Consider the following 22657-nt stretch of genomic DNA (forward strand, 5'->3'; position numbering starts at 1 on the left):
ACTCCCTGGACAACAGAACTGATATTATGGAGGAGAGACTCAGCAGTCTAGAGGATAGAAATATAGAAATGCTTCAGGTGGAATAGGAGAGAAAACTACAACTAAAAAGAAATCAAGAAATTCTCTAAGAAATATCTAACTCAAATAGGAAATGCAACATAAGGATTATAGGTATTCAAGACGGAGAAGAGAAGGAGAATGGAGCAGAAAGCTTGTTCAAAGAAGTAATAGCTGAGAACTTCCTAAACCTGGGGAAGGCGCTGGAAATACGAGTGAAAGAAGCTAACAGATCTCCAAACTCTATCAATGTAAAAAATCCTTCTCCATGGGGCCAGCCTGGTGGTGCAGTGGTTAAGTGTGCTCGTTCTGCTTCGGTGGCCCAATGTTTGCCACTTTGGATCCCGGGTGCAGACATGGCACCGCTTGGCAAAAGCCATGCTGTGGTAGGCATCCCATGTATAAAGTAGAGGAAGATGGGCATGGGTGTTAGCTCAGGGCCAGTCTTGCTCAGCAAACAGAGGAGGATTGACAGTAGTTAGCTCAGGGCTAATCTTACTCAGGAAAAAAAAAAAGGAAAAAAGGCTTTCTCCAAGGCATATAGTAGTAAAGCTGGCAAAAAGTAAATGAGCAATAAAACATATTAAGGGCAGCAAGGCAGAAGAATATAACTTACAAAAGAATGCCTATCAGGCGTTCAGTGGATTTCTCAGCAGAAACCTTACAGGCTAGGAGAGAATGGAATGATATATTCAAAATGCTGAAAGACGGAAACTTTCAGCCAAGAAAACTCTCTATATCCAATGAAAATATCGTTCAGATATGATGGAGAAGTAAAAACTTACCCCAATAAACAAAAGCTAAGGGAGTTCATCGCGATAAGACCCCCCCCCCCCCCCCCAAGAAATGCTCAGGAAGGCCCTCATACCTGAAAAAAGAAGAGAAAGGGATTACAAAACCTTGATCAAGGAGATAAATAGACAAAATCAGAAAATTGCAGCTCTCTATCAGAACAGATTAGCAAACAATTATAACATTAAAGAGAAGGGGAAGGAAAACATCAAAAATAAATAAAATCTCATCATTTTAACCACAAACTCACAACACAAAGTGGATTAAGTTGTGACAATAATAAGTTAGAAGGGAAAGAGAAAAGAGATGAAATTGACTTAGTCTAAGAAAATAAGAAGCTATCAGAAAATGGACTATCGCATCTATGAGATTTTTTTTGAACTTTTTCTTCAGATTATGATAGTTTACACCCTTGTGAAATGTCAGTTGTACATTATTGTTTGTCAGTCGTGTCGTATGTGCACAACTTCACCCTTTGTGCCCACCCCACACTCCCCCTTTCCCCTGGTAATTACTAATCTGTTCTCTTTGTCCATACGTTTAAATTCCTCATATGAGTGGAGTCATACAGAGATTGTTCTTCTCCAGCTGGCTTATTTCACTTAACCTAATTACCTCAAGGTCCATCCATGTTGTTGCGAATGGGACGATTTTATTCTTTTTTACGGCTGAGTAGTGTTCCATTGTGTGTGTATATATTCTGTATCTTCTTTATCCAGTTGTCAGTTGATGGGCACTTAGGATGCTTCCACATGTTGGCTATTGTAAATAATACTGCAGCAAACATAAGGGTGCATCGGACTTTTGAAATTGCTGATTTCAAGTTCTTTGCATAGATACCCAATAGTAGGATGGCCAGGTCATATGTTATTTCGATTTTTAGTTTTTTGAGAAATCTCCATACTCTTTTCCGTAGTGGCTTCACCAGTTTGCATTCCCACCAGCAGTGTGTGAGGGGTCCTTTTTCTCCACAACCTCTCCAACCTTTGTTACTTTTTGTTTTGGTTATTTTTGCCATTCTAATGGGTGTAAGGTGATATCTTAGTGTAGTTTTGATTTACATTTCCCTGATGATCAGCGATGATGAGCATCTTTTGATGTGCCTATTGGCCGTCTGTATATCTTCTTTGGAGAAATGTCTGTTCGTGTGCCCTGCCCATTTTTTGATCGGGTGGTTTGATTTTTTGTTGCTGAGTTGTGTGAGTTCTTTATATATTATGGAGATTAACCCTTTGTCGGATATGTGATTTGCAAATAGTTTTTCCCAATTAGTGGGTTGTTTTTTTGTTTCAATCCTGTTTTCCCTTGCCTTGAAGAAGCTCGTTAGTCTGATGAAATCCCATTTGTTTATTCTTTCTGTTGTTTCCCTTGTCTGAGAAAATAAGGTGTCTGAAAAGCTCCTTTTAATACTGATGTCAGAGTGTACTGCTTATATTTTCTTCTAGAAGCCTTATGGTTTCAGGTCTTACCTTTAGGTCTTTGATCAATTTAAAGTTTATTTTTGTGAATGGTGAAAAAGAATGGTCAATTTTCATTCTTTTACATGTGGCTGTCCAGTTTTCCCAGCAACATTTGTTGAGGAGAGTTTCTTTTCTCCATTATATGCCCTCAGCACCTTTGTTGAAGATTACCTGTCCCTAGACGTGTGGTTTTATTTCTGGGCTTTCGATTCTGTTCCATTGATCTGTGCACCTGTTTTTGTACCAGTATCATGCTGTTTTGATTACTGTAGTTTCTTTGTAGTATGTTTTGAAGTCAGGGATTGTGATGCCTCCAGCTTTGTTCTTTTTCTCAGGATTGCTTCAGCTATTCCGGGTCTTTTGTTGCCCCATATGAATTTTAGGATTCTTTGTTCTATTTCTGTAAAGAATGGCATTGGGATTCTGATTGGGGTTGCATTGAATCGGTAGATTGCTTTAGGTAGTATGGTCATTTTAAGTATGTTTATTCTTCACAATCCATGTGCATGGAATGTCTTTCCATCTCTTTATGTCGTCATCAGTTTCTTTCAGGAAAGTCTTGTAGTTTTCATTGTATAGGTCTTTCAGTTTAGTTAAATTTACCCCAAGGTATCTTATTCTTTTTGTTGTGATTGTGAATGGTATTGTGTTCTTGAGTTCTTTTTCTGTTAGTTCGTTATTAGAGTATAGAAATGCTACTGATTTATGTAATTGGATTTTATACCCTGCAACTTTGCTGCAGGTGGTTGATTATTTCTAATAATTTTCCAATGGATTCTTTGGGGTTTTCTATATATAAGATCATGTCGTCTGTGAACATCGAGAGTTTCACGTCTTCCTTCCCTATTTGGATTCGTTTTACTCCTTTTTCTTGCCTACTTGCTCTGGCCAAAACCTCCAGTACTATGTTGAATAAGAGTGTTGATACTGGGCATCCTTGTCTCATTCCTGTTCTCAGGGGGATGGCGCTCAGTTTTTGCCCATTGAGTATGATGTTGGCTGTGCATTTGTCATATATGGCCATTATTATGTTGAGGTAATTTTCTTCTATCCACGTTTTGTTAAGAGTTTTTTTCACAAATGGCCGTTGGATCTTGTCAAAGGCTTTCTCTGCATCTATTGAGATGATCATGTGGTTTTTTTTCCTCAGTTTGTTGTTATGGAGTATCACGTTGATTGATTTGCGGATGTTGAACCACCCCTGTGTCTCTGCTATGAATCTCACTTGATCGTGATGTATGATCCTTTTGATGTATTGCTGACGTCAGGTTGCCAAACTTTTGTTAGGAATTTTTGCATGTATGTTCATTAACGATATTGGCCTGTAGTTCTCCTTTTTTTGCGCTGTCCTTGTCAGGCTTTGGTATCAGTGTGATGTTGGCCTTTTAGAATGTGTTAGGAAGTGTTCCATCCTCCTTAAATTTTGGAATAGCTTGAAAAGTATGGGTGTTAAATCCTCTCTGAAAGTTTGGTACGATTCCTCAGGAAAGCCATCTGGTCCTCGGGTTTTGTTCTTTGGGATGCTTTTGATTGCCATTTCAATCTCGTTCCTTGTGATGGTCTGTTCAGATTGTCTGTTTCTTCTTGACTCAGCGTTGGGAGGGTGTAATAATTTAAGAATTTATCCATTTCCTCTAGGTTATCCATTTTGTTGGTATATAGTTTTTTGTAGTATTCTCTTATAATCTGTTGTATTTCTGTGGAGTCTGTTATTTCTCCTCTTTCATTTATGATTTTGTTTATTTGAGCTTTCTCTCTTTTTTTCTTTGCAAGTCTGCTTAGGGGTTTGTCACTTTTATTTATCTTCTCAAAGAAACAGCTCTTTGTTTCATTGATCCTTTCGACTGTCTTTTTTGTTTAAGTAGCATTTATTTCTGCTCTCATTTTTATTATTTGTCTCTTGCTGACTTTGGGCTTTGTTTGTTCTTCTTTTTCTAATTCACTTAGGTGTAATTTGAGATTGCTTAGTTCACATTTTTCTTGTTTGTTAAGGTGTGCCTGTATTGCGATGAATTTCCCACTTAATACGACTATTGCTGCATCCCATATGAGTTGGTATGTCATGTTATCTTTTTCATTTGTCTCCAGATATTTTTTCATTTTTTCTTTAATTTCTTCAATGATCCATTGCTTGTTCAATAGCATACTGTTTAGTTTTCACATCTTTGTCCCTTTCTCAGCTTTTTTCTTGTAATTAATTTCTAGGCTTATAACATTATGAACGGAGAGGTGCTTCTTATTATTTCAACTTTTTAATATTTATAGAGGCTTGTCTTGTTTCCCAACACATGGTCCATCCTTGAGATTGTTCCTTGCACACTTGAGAAGAATGTGTATTCTGCTGTTTTTGGATGGAGTGTTCTAATTATGTGTGTTAGGTCCAACTGTTTTAGCTTTTCATTTAATTCCACTGTTTCCTTGTTGATTTTCTGTCTGGATGATCTGTCCAATGATATGAGTGGGGTGTTTTGTGTTATTTTTAATATCTTCATTTAGGTTTATTAATAGTTGCTCCTATGTTTGGTGCATAGATATTCATAAGCATTATTTCTTTCTGATGGAGTTTCCCTTTGATCATTACATATTGATCCTCTTTGCCTCTCTTTACCTGCCTTATCTTGAAGTCTACTCTGTCTGATATAAGTTTTGCGACACCTGCTTTCTTTTGTTTGCCATTAACTTGGAGTATTGTCTTCCACTCCTTCACTCTGAGCCTGTGTTTGTCCTTGGGATTGATATGGGTTTCCTGGAGGCAACATATTGTTGGATCTTGTTCTTTAATTCATCTTGCCACTCTGTGTCTTTTTATTGGCGAGTTCACTTTGTTTACATTCAGGGTGATTATTGATGTATGGGGGTTTAATGCTGTCATTATATCACTCATTTTCCGGTTTTCCTGCATTTCCTTTGTTTCTCGTCCTATGTGTTTTGGTGTACCCATTGAATTATGGAGTTTTCTTTCTTTGTTTCTTGGTGTTTTCCTTATTTATCTTTTGTGTCTCTGTTGTGCTTTTTGGTTTAGTGGCTACCCTGAAGTTTGTATTCAGAATCTCGTGCATAACATAGTCCATTTTCTGATGGCCTCTTATTTCCTTAGTCTGAACTGACTCAGTCCCTTTCCTCTTCCCCTCCTCAATTATTATTCTCATACCTCATTCCAACTTGTGTTGTGAGTTTGTGGTTAAAGTGACAAGATTGTCTCTGCTTTTGATGTTTTCTTTCCCTTTATCCTAATACTATAGTTGAATATTTGCTATCCTATCCTGCTTCTATGTTTTTGTCTCCTTAGACTGTGTTTTGTGACCCCTTTCTCCCCTTCTTTCTTTTTTCAGATATGAGGGCCTTCTTGAGGATTTCTTGTAGGGGGCATCTCGTGTCTATGAAGTCCATTAGGTTTTATTTGGGAAAGATTTAATTTCTCCCTCATGTGTTAAGGATATTTTTGCTAGATAGAGTATTCTTGGCTGAAGATATTCTTGGCTGAAGAGTTTTGTCTTTTAAAGTTTTGAATATGTCATTCTATTCTCTCCTAGCTTGTAAGATTTCTGCAGAGAAATCTGTTGAAAGTCTGATAGGGGTTCTTTTGTAGGTTATTTTCTTCTGTCTTACTGTCCTGGTATTCTTTCTTTGTCATTCATTTTTGCCAATTTTACTACTATGTGCCTTGCAGTAGATCTTTTTACATTGACAAATCTAGGTGATGTGATAGCTTCCTCCACACACATTTCACTCTCATTCCCTTGATTTGGGAAATTCTCTTCTATTATTTCTTGGAGCACACTTTCTGCTCCATTCTTCTTCTGTTCACCTTCCTGAATACCTATGATTCTTGTGTTCCATTTCCTAATTGAGTCATGATATTTCTCGTAGACTTTCTTCATTTCTTTTTAGTCGCAGTTCTCTCTCCTCCTCTGTCTGGAGCAATTCAACATGTATATCTTTGATTATGCTGATTTGCTCCTCTAGAGTGTCCACATGAGAATTCAGGGTATCCATATTTTATTTTGTCTCTTCCATTGTGTCTTTCATCTCTAGTATTTCTGATTGACTCTTCTTTATAGTTCCAGTCTCTTTTGTGATGTAGATCTTGAACTTATTGAATTGTTTCTCTATATGCTCTTTTACCTCATTGAGTTTTTTGCCAATGGCTATTTTGAATTCATTGTCATTTAATTTACTTATTTATGAGTCCTTCGGACTCAATTTTGGGTATTTATTGGCTCTCTGTTTTGGAGATTTGAGGAACTGTCTGATCTGGAAGAACGAGGTTTTCCCATTGTGATAGTATTAGGTTGCAGTTACAGCCTATTGCCATGGGATAAAAGTCAAGAGCCACGTATTCTGAGCCCTGCACGTTCAGCCAAGATGGTGCAGTGTGGCTCGGATGTGTTGGGGGATGCTTTCTCCTGCCTACAGTCCCTGGTTTCCCGATTAGCTCTTGCTGTCTAGTTTCCTGGGGTCTTGGCTTGTTGAAGTCACCCCATGGGAAAGCTTTCGCCGCATTTGAGGGCTTCCCTCTAGGCTGCAAGGACACTAGGAAGTCTTGGCTGATCCCACGGACATGTGACCTCTTCCCCACTCCTTCCTTGACAGAGCCTCCCACGCCAGTGATCCCAGCCTTTAGGGGAGGGAGTCAAGTTCTCTCTTACCCCTACCAGCTCCTCCGTGGGGGGCTCCAGGCTTTCTGCCCTCCGTTGTTTGGTTTCCATGACTCTCTGAGGATTCATGTGCTATTACAATATTTTCTATTGGAATACGGTTGCTCCTTTTTGTTGTATGTTGGAGGGGAGAGAGTCTTGGGCAAGCTCACTCCGCCATCATGGTTACGTCACTGGTCCTATGAGATTTTTTTTGTACAAACCTCGTGTAACCACTAGACAAATAATGAGAACAGAGACACAAATGATAAAGAGAAAAATAAGAAAACTTTCAGAGAGAAGTACCAAGCTGAATTGGTAGTCGGAAATGCACTGGACAGCAAAGAAGGGAAAAGGGCAGAAGAACTGGAAAACAAGTCATAAAATGGCAGCATTAAGCCCTCATATATCAGTAATCACTATAAATTTAAATAGATTGAAAATGGAGTGACCTCAGAGGAGCTTAGCAATTGATGACTCTGCGTTTACTTTGCCATTGTCTCCCTTTTTAAAAATTTTTATTTTATTTTATTATTATTATTTTCCTGAGGAAGATTCACCCTGAGCCAACATCCGTTGCCAACCCTCCTCTTTTTGTAAGTGAACTGCCACCACAGCAGGGCCACTGGTGAGTGGTGTAGGTCCATGCCTGGGAACTCAACCTGGGCCGCCAAAGTAGAGCATGCTGAACTTAACCTCTCGGCACCAGGGCTGGCCCTCACTCTCCCTTTCTTCTCCAATCTCTAACATCACAGTTAGCTGATACCTAGTTCAGAAAGTAGTTAGAAAGGCACTTCCCGTAACTACCACAGCTACTCACCTAACCACATCTGTGCCTATGTACTTTCCCTTCTCTACTGTTATTATTACATTCGTATTATTAGTGGTATACAAATATTGCTCTTAAAGTTCTTGGCTAGTTTGCTAATTGTTTTAGTGGCATCTCAGGGTTTTATAGATGGAATCCCAAGACAGTTAGAGAAATGGGAGTGGATATAGCTACGTTTTCCCTACTCCTAATCTGATCATCTCTACATTTATCTCTTTTTTATATTTTGATGTTCTGTTAAATGTTTCATTTGAATAAAAGGATCTGCTTCTATACTTAAAGTTTTGACAATACTTTCCATGATTGGAATCTTCCTTGAATACTCTACTCACGTCCCAATCTCTCTTTTCCTTTGACTAACCTTCTGTAGCACTTGCTGTCTACATTGCATACATTTTTTTTTTTCTAATAAAGATTCACCCTGAGTGAACATCTGTTGCCAATCTTCCTTTTTTTCCCCCTCCCCACTGCCCCAGTACGTAGTGGTATATTCTAGTTGTAAGTCCTTCTAGTTCTTCTATGTGAGCTGCCACCACAGCATGGCTACTGACAGTTGAGTAGTGTGGTTCTGTGCCCTGGAACTGAACCCAGACCACCAAAGCACAGCGTGCCGAACTTTAACCACTAGGCCATCAGGGCTGGCTCTATATTGCATATGTTTTGTTATTCTGTAACTCAGTATTTTCTAATTTTCTCAATTTTTTCATGTTTATTCATCTTTTTGTCTTTCCACAGCTTGTAAATCCTTTGACATTAAGGTACATACTTATGCCCCTTGGATATCTCCCATAGTTCCTAACATGTTAGAGCCATGTAGTAGGGAATATTGATTTGTGATCCAGATTAATGCCATCTAATGTGAGACTTATTGGAATTGTTGTCCATAGTCTTTTGACTGGGTATATGTAGTAGGAGAGGTGTACATGGATCATGTTTCATGTATATGAAAAGTTTCACATAAAGTGAGTATATATATTTTCCTGGAGAGAAAATAGCTTTTATCATGTACCAGAATAATGAAATATCAAAGCTTTAGGTCATCTCTCTCTGTGCCTTTATTTGGCAGATACAGAAACTATCACCAAGCAACTTGCCTAGAATCATTCCTACAACCCAATATAGTTTCCTGATTCTTTAAATTATAAGCTAATAGTCTTTATGATATCAAAAGCTTTAAAAATTTATTTGAATATACATTTGTATGGTTTCTAGAGATCAACACTTAATATAGGAAATATGTGTTGCTTTTACAAACAATAATTTATGTATTTTTATTTTTACTCGTGTTTAGTTTAATGTTTAAGTATGGACAGCCTATGTATTTTAAACTCTTGTAGTTGTACAATTGTGGAAGAAATTTCTTCAGTATGGAAATGTAGCAAAGTTGTTTTTCGTACAGTATTTTAAGTCATTTATTCAACATAATTGTATAATTCAAAAAAAATCCCACTAATTGTGATTTAATGCATTTCTAATCAGAAAATATAACATTGTGACAAGTGACAGATACTAACTTACTTTTTTCTACTGTGATTTCCTTATAGGTTTGATGAACTTGTGAAAAAATTCAAAGTTGAATATCATGCTGGTGGCTCTACCCAGAATTCAATTAAAGTGGCCCAGGTTGGTTAATTATTTTAAAAGTTACAAAGAAATGGATTATAAAATGATTCTAGGCCTTTTGGTCATTGTTCATAAATTTTCCAGGGTGTATTTTGTTGCTATAGAATAGTTTTGTTGGTTTTGAATTGGGATTTTAGCAGTTATTGCCCATCTAATCCACAAAAATTATTTTATTTTAATTGGTATTCCTTTGCTTGTTAGTAAGCTTGAATATCTTTTAATGTTTATTGTTCATTTTCACTTTTTCTTTCTTAATTAGTTGTTGAATCCTTTTTTATTATTTTAGAATTTTTTGTGTTAGTGGTTTGTGGAAATTCCTGATATTTTTATGGTTAGTATTCCTTTTTATTCTATAAATTGAAAGCCATTTATTGTTTATTTGTTATTTATACTTTAACTCTGCTTATAGTGTCTTTTACTTTGCCAAAGTTCTCAGTTTTTTTAATGTAATTAGACTTTATGGCTTCTGCATTTCATATGGTGCTTCGAAAGGACATTCTTAGAACAAGATACTGTAAGTGTTCATGTGTATATGTATAGATACTTATATATCTATATCTGTGCATATCTTTTATATATACTTATACATACATATATATATATATATATAAAAGTACAAATTTATATAGCTGTATCTATACTCATATCTTTATCTTCCAATGGGTAATTGGATAATCTCATTTTGACATTATTCTCTCAAAGTCACCAGCCTAACCTAATCTTGAGTGAGACTGGTTAGTATTCTTTTTAAACTTTCAATTATGAAGGAGATGAAAAAGCTTTACCTGCCACAGGTTCTTACCCTTTGTGATTTGAAAAGTAGCTGAAAATCTCACGTACTGCAATCATTGGTCAACTCTGATGGACTCTGGTCATTTTGATTTTTCATGGATTTGCTTTTCCTTTGAATTTTAATTATCTCAAGGACTGGAGAAGTAGAATATTGAGAAAGGTTGAACAATTTCTGGTTTTTTGGACTAACACTTAGTTGATTTAGTGTGCAGTGTAATTATCTTACCTACTTCCAAAGCTCAAATTTAATCATAGTATTAAAATACTTTAAGTTGTAAAAATTAATCTTGAAAGTGATCATTTGTGTGGAGTGGCCTAATGAGAAGATCTTTGTATTTGTCAATTGAATTTGTATTGTTCTTGTTAAAACATCCTGCTGGTCACTTTGTAAGCTCAAGTTATTAGAAAAAGTTACAGTTTACTTTTGTCCTTAGAATATTGTATTAGTCTCCTTGGGCTGCTACAACAAAATATCACAGACTGCTTGGCTTAAACAAGAGAAATTTATTTTGTCACAGTTCTGGAGGGCAGAAGTCCAAGATCAAGGTGCCATCAGGACTAGCTTCTAGTGAGGGCTCTTTCCTGGCTTGTAGATCGCTGCCTTCTCACTGTCTTCACATGGCCTTTCTTCTGTGCCCGCAAAGAGAGAGATCTCTGGTGTTTCTTCCATCTTCTTATAAGGACACCAGTCCTATCAGTTGAGAGTTCCACCCTTAGGACCTCATTTAATTTTAATTGTCTCCTTAAAGGCTTTATCTCCAGTTAACGTTGTGGTTTGGGTCTTCAATATATGCATTTTCAGGTGGGAACAATTCTGTCCATGACAGATCTCTTTTTTAAAGCCTCAGTCTGTCAAAGCACATTCTACTCCCCCTTCACTCTTCTCTCCCTCTAGAGCCAGGAAGCCATTAGCTGTCCACTTAACAAATTTCTTCTTTCTTGAGGATCTTTTTCAATTCCTACTTTCCCAAGATTTATTACTTATATAATTAATATCAAGCTCTTGATTGGATTTCTACCTGATGTTGGTCTCACTAATAAAACCATCATTGCCTGTTATTATTTTCAGTTTTGACAATATTTCATGTTCATTGTAACAATGTATTCTAGTAATGGTGTATTTGTTCCTATCTTTACCGAGGATGTAAATGGAATTTAAAGTTTTGGGTGGCTCATCCGTTATTTTTACTTTCTTATTAATGGTATATTTGGGGTTGAAATCCTATCCTGATAGTAAGACTAGCAATCCTTCTTTTATTTATTTATTTATTTTTTAAAAAGATTTTATTTTTTTCCTTTTTTCTCCCCAAAGCCCCCCAGTACATAGTTGCATATTCTTCCCTATGGGTCCTTCTAGTTGTGGCATGTGGGATGCTGCCCCAACGTGGTTTGATGAGCGGTGTCATGTCCGCGCCCAGGATTCGAACCAACGAAACCCTGAGCCGCCTGCAGCAGAGCACGCGAACTTAACCACTCGGCCACGGGGCCAGCCCCCTCAATCCTTCTTTTAGACCATATGCAAAGCAATTCAGTTTAGTTCAGCCAACATGTATTGATATTAGAGAAATCTCTGTGCTATATATGATAGATAACATCAATAAACAGGAAATTTCCCTTGTTTATAAAATTCTAGCTTACATTGCAAAACTTACCATTTTTTTTCCTTTTCAACCATTAAGTATCCTAACTTTTCTTCTTCTGTTCTTCCTCCCTTTCTTCATCATCATTTATTAAATTCCTACCATGTGCCAGGTAGTCTGTTAGATGGTGTTGATGCAACAGTTAATAATGGACTTGATCCTACTCTTGAAGCTTTCATTATAATGAAAATATATTTGGGCATCAGGGTGGTGGCGTGGAGCAATAGAAGAATAAACTATTAAGTATAATATGTTATAGGAACAATCCTCTCCACCCCGAAAAGACAGACAAACAAACAAATTTAGAAGAACCAGAATAAAAATATGTCAGTACTCATGTATATGGTTTCTCCAGTTTTTGGAAACTTGAATCCAAAACTCTATATATCTGCCCAAATACACCTCCAGTGTTATGTTCAATTTCTGGTTGAATCACGACTGTTCTCATTTTCTCAGTAGGATTTTTATCTCATGTCCTAGATTTTAAATTTGAGCTAGGAAAACTGAAAGAGACACTCACGAATAGCAGTTTTTCTTTATCCAACTTGAACCCCCTTTTCCCAACATCAGATTGGTTTATCAGTCTGTTTTCTAAGATTTTTCTCAAACTGTTGGTCAGGGCTCTCAGAAGTTGTCACAAGGAGGCAAGGGTAATTCTAGATTTGTTTTAAATTTGTTGTATTTAAAAGAAGAACAATTTTGCTTTCTATTTTGTATATTAGCTTTAATGTAAAATTTAACTTTTTAAAAATTTATGCTGCCTACCTCACATTCATTGGGATGGCTGTTACCACATAAACATAAAATAACAAGTGTTATTAAGGATATAGAGAAATTGGAACCCTGTACACTGGATAGTTTACAGTATGGTAGTTCCTCAAGAAGTTACAAATAGAATTACCATCTGACCCAGCAATTCCAGTTCTGAGAATGCTACAGACTGAATGTTTGTGCCCACCCCCACCCCGATTCATATGTTGAAGCCCTTAACCCTGCAATGTGATGGTATTTGGAGATGGGGCCTTTGAGAGGTTATTAGGGTTAGATGAGGTCATGAGGAGTCCCGTCATGAGGGATTAATGCCCTTATAAGAAGAGACATCAGAGAGCTTGCTCTCCCCTCCCCCTACCACCACATGAGGACACAGTGAGAAGTTGGCCATCTACAAGCCAGGAAGAGAGTCCTTTCCAGGAACCAAATTGACTGCACATTGATCTTAGATTTCCCAGCCTCCAGAACTGTGAGAAATAAATTTCTATTGTTTAGGCACTCCTGTTTTTGGTATTTTGTTACAGCAACTTGCGTAGACTAAGACAGATTACATACCCAAAGGAATTGAAATCAAGGTCTTGAAGAGATATTTGTACACTCATGTTCATAGCAGAATTACTCACAGTAGCCAAAAGGTGGAAGCAACCCCAGTGTACTTCAATGGATGAATAGATAAACAAAATGTGGTATATGCGTACAATGGTATATTATTCAGCCTTAAAAAAAAAGGGAGATTCTCACACATACTACAATGTGAATGAATCTTGAGAGCATTATGCCAAGTGAAATAACCCAGTCATGAAAGAACTAATACTGATGATCCCACTTATGTGAGAGACCTAGAGTAGTCAAATTTCTTAGAGATAGAAAATAGAATGGTGGTTGCCAGGGATTGGGGGAAGGAAAAATGGGGAGTTACTGCATAATAGGTATAGAATTTCAGTTTTACAAGATGAAAGGAGTTCTAGAGATGGATAGTGGTAAGGGTAGTACAACAATGTGAATGTCACTTAATGTCACTTAAAAATGGTTAAGGTAAATTTTGTGAATGTCTATTTTAACACAATTTAAAAAATAACAAGTCAGGAGCATGGATTTGCTCTTGGGACCATGAGAGTCCATTAGAAATGAGTTTGCGTTTAAGATTTGTCACTTGACTGGCTGGCTATGAAGCCATGAGCAATTTATTCAACTTTTATAGACCTTTCATCTGTAAATGTGGAGGTTAAAGCTTATCTCAGATGGAAGTTGTAAGGATTAATAAGATAACAAATGGTTAAAAAAATTATACTACTTTTTAAAAGAAAATTTGGAAACCACTAGGGTTGAAGGCTTTCCCCCCCATTTTTCTGACTTTTCTTCATCTTAAGAAGGCCTAAGTGTACCCATTCGTGCACAGCACAACTAGATTTGTGGCTCTCGTCCACTTAAAAATATGTTTTTCAATCTAGCTCTCAATTGAACATCTTGCTTGACTTTTTACTTCCCCTAATATTTTGAGAGTACTTTTCCTTTGCATCTGATTGATGATCCAACTACATAATTGCCAAATTATAATTTATGACTAGGATAACCACATAGTTTTGGGAAACATTCTTTTAGAAGTACTTCTCTTTAGAAGGAGAATTGCTCAGATTTTCTTTGGCAATCATTAATAGGAATAACTGATTCTTTTTGGTACATAAAGCAGATATTTATTGAGCATCAGCTATATGCTAGTTATTGTACTAGGTAGTAACTGCTAATTCAAACTGTCTCGTCTAAATTTTAAGTAAAATATCAAAAAAATATTACAGCCTTAGAGTGAATAATCATGGTTTAGTCTTGGCTGTATCTAATGTGATGAATGAATGTGGACATTGAGATTGAGCTTAAAGCTGTCTAAAAAGTCTAGGCAAATCCAGTAGAAAGGAGTTGCACAGGAACAGCCCACCAGGGAAGGTGCTGAGTTTTGTTTTGTGTTAGTGTGTTTGATTGCTTGGTTTTGGGCTGTCGTCTTCTTTTCTTACCCATTTGAGTTCTCCTTTACCCTAGAAAACAACTGGAGTACCACTTTCCATTTTCTCTATCACTGTAGATTATTGAAGAAGCAAATATTGGGCAGCAAATATCAGTCCAGTAGAGCTACACTAACTGAATGTCTACTAGATACTTGAACTGTAGATCTAAAATATGATAAGATCTATGGTAAAATTAGAACTCAGTCATCCAACTGTTCACAGATCATTTACTATGTTTTTATTGGTATTTAGCATATGTAATATGTCTTTTCTGTATCTGTATGTGTTCTATGTAATATTTATACTGAAAATATTCAATTATTCTGTAAAGACAAGAAAAACAGGATGGATGAAATTCATAGAAAGTAAACTGATAGCTTATATGATTGAGGCAAAACTCATAGGATATTTTAAATATAGATAGTAAATAGACAGGTAGCTTGGGAAACAGGCAAACTCGAGTTAAATATAAGTTGCAAGTAAGTTTGTAACCTGTAAGACTGCTGAAGATAGAATAGAGAAAAACTATGTTGTAACAAACATGAGTATTACTTATAGGTAGGAAGGGGTGGAAAGAACATATCATGACCGTGTACCACTGAGCTGACAGTTATATCACCCCTAAGTTGATCACTCATTAGTGACACTTAGTATGTTCTCATTCTGGTCCCATATACTCTCTACTCCAGAAAGTCAAATAAAACCTTGACTATTCAGCAGTCTCTTTCTCAAGCTTTAGCCTCCTTGCCCTTGAGTCTCTCCCAGAGTGCAAGTGAGTATGTAGCAAGGCTAACGAGGTGAAGAGAGACAGGATGTTTGAACGTTCAGCTAGGGTGGTCCTTATACTTGATTGCATCCTAAGGTAGTGCACCTTGAGTACTAACTTACCTCAGTTCTTTCCCTTGTTTCTTGCTCTTTTGTTTTGTTTTTTTTTTTGAGGAAGATTAGCCCTGAGCTAACATCTGCTGCCAATCCTCCTCTTTTTGCTGAGGTCTGTAGGTCCTTTCTGTTCTGTGCCTTCCAAGATATTTTGCTTGTTTATATACTAGGAGGCTACCAGTGCTTCAAGGTAATTTCCCCACACGACACCAGGTTTAGGTGGATTTCTCCTTGTTCGGTAGTTAATAACGATAACTTACATGGTAGCTATGGAAAAATATGCAGAAAATTGAAAGAGAACATTATTTGCAAAAGTCACCACCTCTGTGAAAGAACTGAGAGTCCGTCAGGAGAGTAAAGGTTAACACTTTACAATGTAGAGCTCATTCTGTCAGATCTTAGCAACAACTGTACTTTGATATATCAGTTGAACTAGCAAATCACGTCAACAAAAAAAGTTCCTATTAACTTTTAGATACTTTGATTTGTTTAATCATGTTCTTGAAGATTTAATGAAACCACAGGCAATGTAAAACAAAATATTGTTGATATCACGTCCAAATACAGTTCTAGACTTTTCTTATCTGCATATTTGCCAGACAGTGCAAATTTAAATTTTGTCAAATTCCCTTCAGTGTAAACTTCTTATTAATGAGAATAAAAACATCTTATCTGCTAAATATCCTGTACACCTTGTATACAACACTGCTAAAAAGAGATGTGATTTGTTTTCCTGTGATACTGATGCTTTCATAGTGAATGTTTTTGGTCACTTTTCAGTTTTCTCAGTATGTACAGATGCCACACGTTGTAATTTTTGACTTTAAAGAAATGGAAGGGGATAGCTTCCCAGGACATGTGCCTAAAAAATGACTGTAATTGTTGCTGGACTTAGAAAAGATGTCCTGCAGTAAAATATTTTTAAAATGTGAGACAAGAATGTTTTTGTCTAATTTGGCAATATATTGAGGATGAGAATGAGAAAAAGGTTACAGTAGAGCAGAAATTTACATGCCATTTCTCCAAAAGTGTTTGATGATATTTGAAGAGGCTGTAAGGAGACTGGAAAAAGCTGATACAACAAACACATGACTCATTTTTGTGTAATATGACTGTTTCATAATTAAGGGGGGAGAAAAGTCACCACAAAAGGGCAGCCAAGTTAAATAATACTTTCTCAGTTTCTTTACTAAAACTGTAACTTATTTGGAATCCAACTTTGATAGCACAAATTGAAATTATCATTGTGCTTCTGAGTGTTTTGAAATGATGTTCATTTTAGACCTGGATGGCATATATAATGAATCTATAAATGCAAAGTATGTGATTGATAAACAATTGGAATACCAAAACAACCATTTAGATGTAAAGTAGATGGATATTTTGTAAAGCTAGAAGCTAACTCATATATCCAAATACCTGCTATTGCTAGTAAGTAAAATCCTAAGTATTTCACGCTCAAATGCTTTTGTTAAGAGCGTATTTAGCTGACGGCGTCACACTAGAATCACACCAAGAATGTGGACTTGATAAGAGCAGAGCTGTAAGTGAAAGTGAAATTTATATTTAACGATATTCAGTTTAACCACACCTAAAAGAAGGATGTCCTAATGGTTCTAGTTAATTGGAAGAAGTATTATTGGAAAGGGAACAGAGTAAAAATATTCTGTTATTTCATGGAACAAAAAGAAACATGTCAGTGTTATTTTTTCTAAATATTGGTAATATCTGTTTAAGCTAAGTATACTTACTCTTATTAAAAATTTTACATTTACATATGTTAAGAATACACATTATGGCCTATAAAATTTAAATATCTAATAAAGAGTTAAGAAAAGTTGAAATAAGTTGCTATATTTATTTTAACAAAAGAAGCATTATAACGATTGTTATATTTTTCTCACACATACTATTTGTTTAATTAGTCCTGCTTTTAATTATTACTAATTGCCACCATTAGTAATTTGTTTCTGTTGTTTTGTTTAAATAACAGCACTTATGTGACAGAAAAGTAAATAATACAGAATAATATTTAATTTCAAATAAATACTATATTGGTTTCCTAAGACTGCTGTAGCAATACCGTAGACCGGATGGCTTAAATAAAAGAAATATATTTTCTCACAATTCTGGAGGCCAGAAGCCCAAAATCAAGATGTTGGCTAGTTTTGGTTTCTTCTGAGTCCTTTCTCTTCTTGTTACCTCTTTGTGTAGTTATTCCTCTGTGCACACTTCTGTTGTCTCTCTGTGTGTTCCTATTTATTTTTCTAAGAACACCAGTCAGATTGGGCTAGGGCCCACCATAAGGGCCTCATGTTAACTTAATTACCACTTTAAAGGCCCTATCTCGAAATACACTTGCATTCTGAAATTCTAGGGATTAGAGCCTCAACATATGAATTTGGGGAGGACACAATTCAGTTCATGACAAGTACTCATTTGTATGTATTTTTTATTTTTGGTACTGTACCATTTTGATTCCCTTCTTCTCCCTTTTCTGTATGTGTTTTAGTTATTTTTTTAGTGGTTACTTTGGGGATTACAGTTAACATTCTAAACCTATAACAACCTAGTTTGAATTGTACCAGCTTAGTTTCAGTAGCATACAAACACTCTGCTCCTTTACATCTTCGTCTTCCCTCCTTATGTTGTTATTGTCACTGATTACATCTTTAGAGATTGTGTGCCCATTAATATAGCTTTATAATTATTGTTTTGTTCATTTGCCTTTAAGTCCTATAGGAATAAAAGAGAAGTTGCAACCAAAAGTGTGGTACTCCTGGCTTTTATATTTACTCGTGTAGTTGCCTTTACCAGTGTTCCTTATTTTGTGTTATGTCTTCAAATTACTGTCTAGTGTCCTTTCATTTAACGTTTCTTGTAGGGCAGGTCTACTATTAACAAAATCCTTTAGCTTTTGTTTATCTAAATATGTCTTAATTTCTCCTTTACTCTTAAAGGATAATTTTTGCCAGATATAGAATTCTTGGTTCTTTTAGCAGTTTAAATATGTCATCTCACTGCCTTCTGGCCTCCATGGTTTCTGGTGAGAAATCAGTTTTTAATCTTATTGAGACCCCTTTATTCACGAGAAATGACCCTGTGACTTGGTATTCCTTTATTGTTTCTAAAACTTTCTTAGTGGAATCTTTAGGGTTTTCTGTATATAAAATCATGTCGTCCACAAAGATGACAGTTTCACCCCTTCTCTTCCAATGTAGATCCCTTTTATTTCTTTTTCTTGCCTGATTGCTCTGGCTAGGATTTCCAATACTATGTTAAATAAGAGTGGTGACAGGGGGCATCCGTCATCAAGATTTTTCTTCAAAAGCATCACTGATCAAGAGTCAGGTTTTCTGCATATAGTGCTTTTGTCCCTCAGGAGGACCTTTGCTGGTTGTCATGTCCCATGTTGAAGGGAAAGTTCATAGTGGTTGGAAACCATTTAGGCCACATTTGAGTGACAGGGAGGGAGGGAGAACTCTCAGGCATCTCTTATTCAAAGTCTATAGTTGTCTGAGGTCATAAGTGTTAGAAATCATTTCGAATTGTTGACCTAACATCACCTCGTTAGGTACATCATGTTTACAAAGTTTTGGCAAGCCATAGGAACAGACTTGAACAACAAGTACACAAAGCAGGGTAAAGAACTATACAAGAAGCGCAGTTTGTATGATAGTGCTAAACCAGAGGATAACCAGGTGGATAAGTCAAAAGACTGGGTTATTGGGTGAAATTTGTTGCAGTGGATGTGCTTGCTCTCTAATTCTATGTAATTGAGTCTCTACTTCCCCAGAGGTGTTTATCCATGTGCCACAAGAGGTGTTTGTTACTACACAGACACCTCCCTGCTCATCAGGTATCTAAAACTTCCCTGATCAAGTGAGTTAAGCAATCGTTGTTGGGTCACAACTGCTTTGGCTGTGAAATCAGCCAACTTTTCTAGTGTTAGGGAGAGTTTCCTGATTATTTGTTAGTCAGAAAACTAAATAAAATTAGTACAAACCACAACATCAAGCAGTAAAGAAAAATACAGCTTTCACATAAAAGGTTATGTCTATTAATCGATTCAGTCACTAAAAAAATGTTCATTGAATGTCCTCTAAGTGACAGAATGTTGGAGATGCTAAGGAGAAATAGCAGAGAACAAAACAAAGTGCCTGCCCTCATAATGCTTATATTTTAGTGAATGCAAAAGTAATAAAAGAAGGAAAAATATTAAAATAATATATTTTAGCAGTAGGCTCAAAAGAGAAAACAATTATGTAATCAGCTTAACACCTCAATGCCTGTTCTTAATATAAGTTCTGAAAATACCCACTACTTAAAATGGTCACAAAGAAAAAAAAAGATGTGTATAGGAACACAGTGTTTTTATAATTTTAAGTTGAGTATTACTATAAAATTTTCTTCTGATTCCATGGGTGAAGAGATTCCAAGTATGTCCAAAAAACATTCTTAAGACAGGATTTTTATTGTAGTAGTACTTTAATAGCTTATTGCTAAAAATTTTGAATTAGTAAATGAATTGTACGTCTGTCAAAATATTTAGGGTTTGTCTTAAATCTTAGGAAATTGCTCTTCATTTTTTCGAGGGAGAGGGTGAAATAAATAAACTTTATTTTTTGGAGCAGTTTTAGGTTCACAGGAAAATTGAGCAGAAGGTATGGAGATTTCCCATATAGCTGCTGCCCGCAAACATTCACGCTTCCCCTGTCATCAACATCTCCCATCAGAGTGGTACATTTGTGACAATTGATAAACATACATATGCTCGTCATTATCACCTGAAGTCTCTAGTTTATATTAGGCGTTATTCTCCCAAGGAACATTTTTACACTGTTTTTTGGGGCTTCTTTCTCTGCAGCTCCCTGTTCTCTGGTACCCTGCTCCTTAAATCCCAGATGTCTGAGGACATCCCTGAACTCTGATTTGCTTCCTCACCTTAATGAGACTGCCAATGTATGTTTTACTCTATTTTCCTATATTGTGGTCTGGGAAATATCCTTGGGTAGAAGTCTGGGTGCATGTGAGACTTGTCTCCACTGTATCCCTTCTATCTTTGTTACTGTCTAATGGCTACTCTTCATCCTTCATAGATATAGTCTGGATATTATAGTATCAAATTTTGCAATCTATAATAATGAATTGTCAAATGAGTATCTGTGATATTACTTTCCAGGTTCTACTAGTTTGCCAGGTGCTCATTTTAACTGTGAGAAAGTGAGCCAAAATTTTTGCTTCCTAGGCACTGTACTGTGTATTGCTCTTTAGAGGTGACCAAGTACTCAGAACCCCCAACCTCCATGTCTTGTCTCTCCTTATCCTCCTTAGGGGCATTGTTGCCTTCCATTTAGAGCCAGTGACTTCCTATTTTTAAATTTTACTTCTTTACCAGTCAAGAGTCTCATTCCATCATTGACATTTTCAGGAGTATGTATTCACATTGATTTTTAAACTTATTTAAATATGTACTTGTTTAACATTGATACTATTATGATATGAAAGGCCTGATCTTCTGTTAATGAAATTTGAAATTATTGCAATGGTAAAGCAATTATTTTTTTAATTGATTTATTATTTATTTTTTTACCTGTTTTTTTCTATGCAGATTTCTGTTTTTTTTAATTGCAGTAACATTGGATTATAACATTATATAGTTTTCAGATGTATCTGGTAATATATTTTGAATTCTCTGTATATTACATCATGTTCATCACCCAAAAACTAACTATAGTCCATCCCCACACATGTGAGCCTAATCACCCCTTTTGCTCCACCCCCCTCCATGGTAACCACCAATCCAATCTCTGTTGCTATGTGTGTGTTTGTCATTGTTTTTATCTTCTACTTATGAGTGAGATCATATGGTATTTGACTTTCTCCCTCTGACTTATTTCACTTAGCATAATACCCTCAAGGTCCATCCATGTTGTTACAAATGGCTGGATTTCATCATTTCTTATGGCTGAGTAGTATTCCATTATGTATATATACCACATCTTCTTTATCCATTCATCCCTCGATGGGCACCTAGGTAGCTTCCACGTCTTGGCTATTGTGTATAATGCTGCAGTGAACTTAAGGGTGCATGTATCTTTATACATTTGTGTTTTCAAGTTCTTTGGATAAATACCCTATGCTGATTCTTTTTAATAGCCATAATGGTCCCTTCTTTGACAGTATTATAATTTGTTTAATGAATACCCTACTTTTGGACATTTAGATGGCTTACAAAGATGTTTCATTGCGTATCTTAATATACATTTCATTTTCCATCTGTGTGAATGTATCTATAATTTACCCTTACAAATCAAATTGCTGAGTCAAAGAGCATTGGTGTAGTAAATTTTTATGGAAGTTGCCAAATTTGTCCACATAAACAGTTTACCAATTTCTGTTTCCACCTGAACTGAATGAAATGTTTATTTTAATGCATTCTCACCAATTCAGAGTAATTCAGAGTGTTCTTTATCATATAATATGTGAAAAATAAAATCCCATTGAAAGTTTACATTTTCATTTCTATGGATGAAATGAATTAACTTGGATGGAGTGAACTATTGTCCAAAAGAAGTAAATTGCCAAAATTCACTCTAAACAGAAAAAATTAATGAAATAAAGCTTATACAAGAAATAGAGCACATTATCAAAGACCTTACTCTCCACAAGAGTAATAGTCCTCATTATCCAAGACCTTACTCTCCACAAGAGTAATAATCCTAGCTGGCTTCACCAGGAAAATAGACAAACCTGTGAGAAGCAGAGAATCTAAGATAATTCTAAACCGTTTGGCAGAACTGGAGAAAAAAAGCCCTTAGATTATTTTTTTCAAGCTGCTCTCACATTTATACCATAACCCAGCAAGGATAGCAGAAAGAAAAAGAACTAAGTGAGCATAAAACTAAAAGTATAGATTACTATTTATGACTATTGTAAACATCTCAAAATATTTGGAAATAGAATCTAGTGCCACCTTAATAGTCAATGACCAAGTTGGGAAGTAGGGTTAATTCTAGGAATGCAAGGATGGTTTAATATTATAATATCTATTATTTTAGTCACATATCAGTAAAACGAAAGAGAATCTGGATCTTCTCTGGAGATGTTAAAACAGCATCTGTTCATGATAATAGATATAAGCTTCCTTAATATGAGAGAATCTATCTTTCTCAAC

At 36.0% G+C, this 22657-nt stretch overlaps 1 protein-coding gene across 6 annotated transcripts in view; it reads left to right on the plus strand.

The window, feature by feature from the left end:
- Nucleotides 1–22657, plus strand: part of ADK (adenosine kinase) — a 523666-nt gene that overhangs the window by 178126 nt on the left and 322883 nt on the right. For all 6 annotated transcript variants that reach the window (XM_023625334.2, XM_070227663.1, XM_070227653.1 and 3 more), the window contains one exon: nt 9320–9398. In XM_023625334.2, coding sequence (XP_023481102.1) covers nt 9320–9398 — 79 coding nt within the window. The remainder of the gene's footprint in view (nt 1–9319; nt 9399–22657) is intronic.

Source organism: Equus caballus, chromosome 1, assembly GCF_041296265.1.
Source record: "Equus caballus isolate H_3958 breed thoroughbred chromosome 1, TB-T2T, whole genome shotgun sequence".
Lineage (NCBI taxonomy): Eukaryota > Metazoa > Chordata > Mammalia > Perissodactyla > Equidae > Equus > Equus caballus.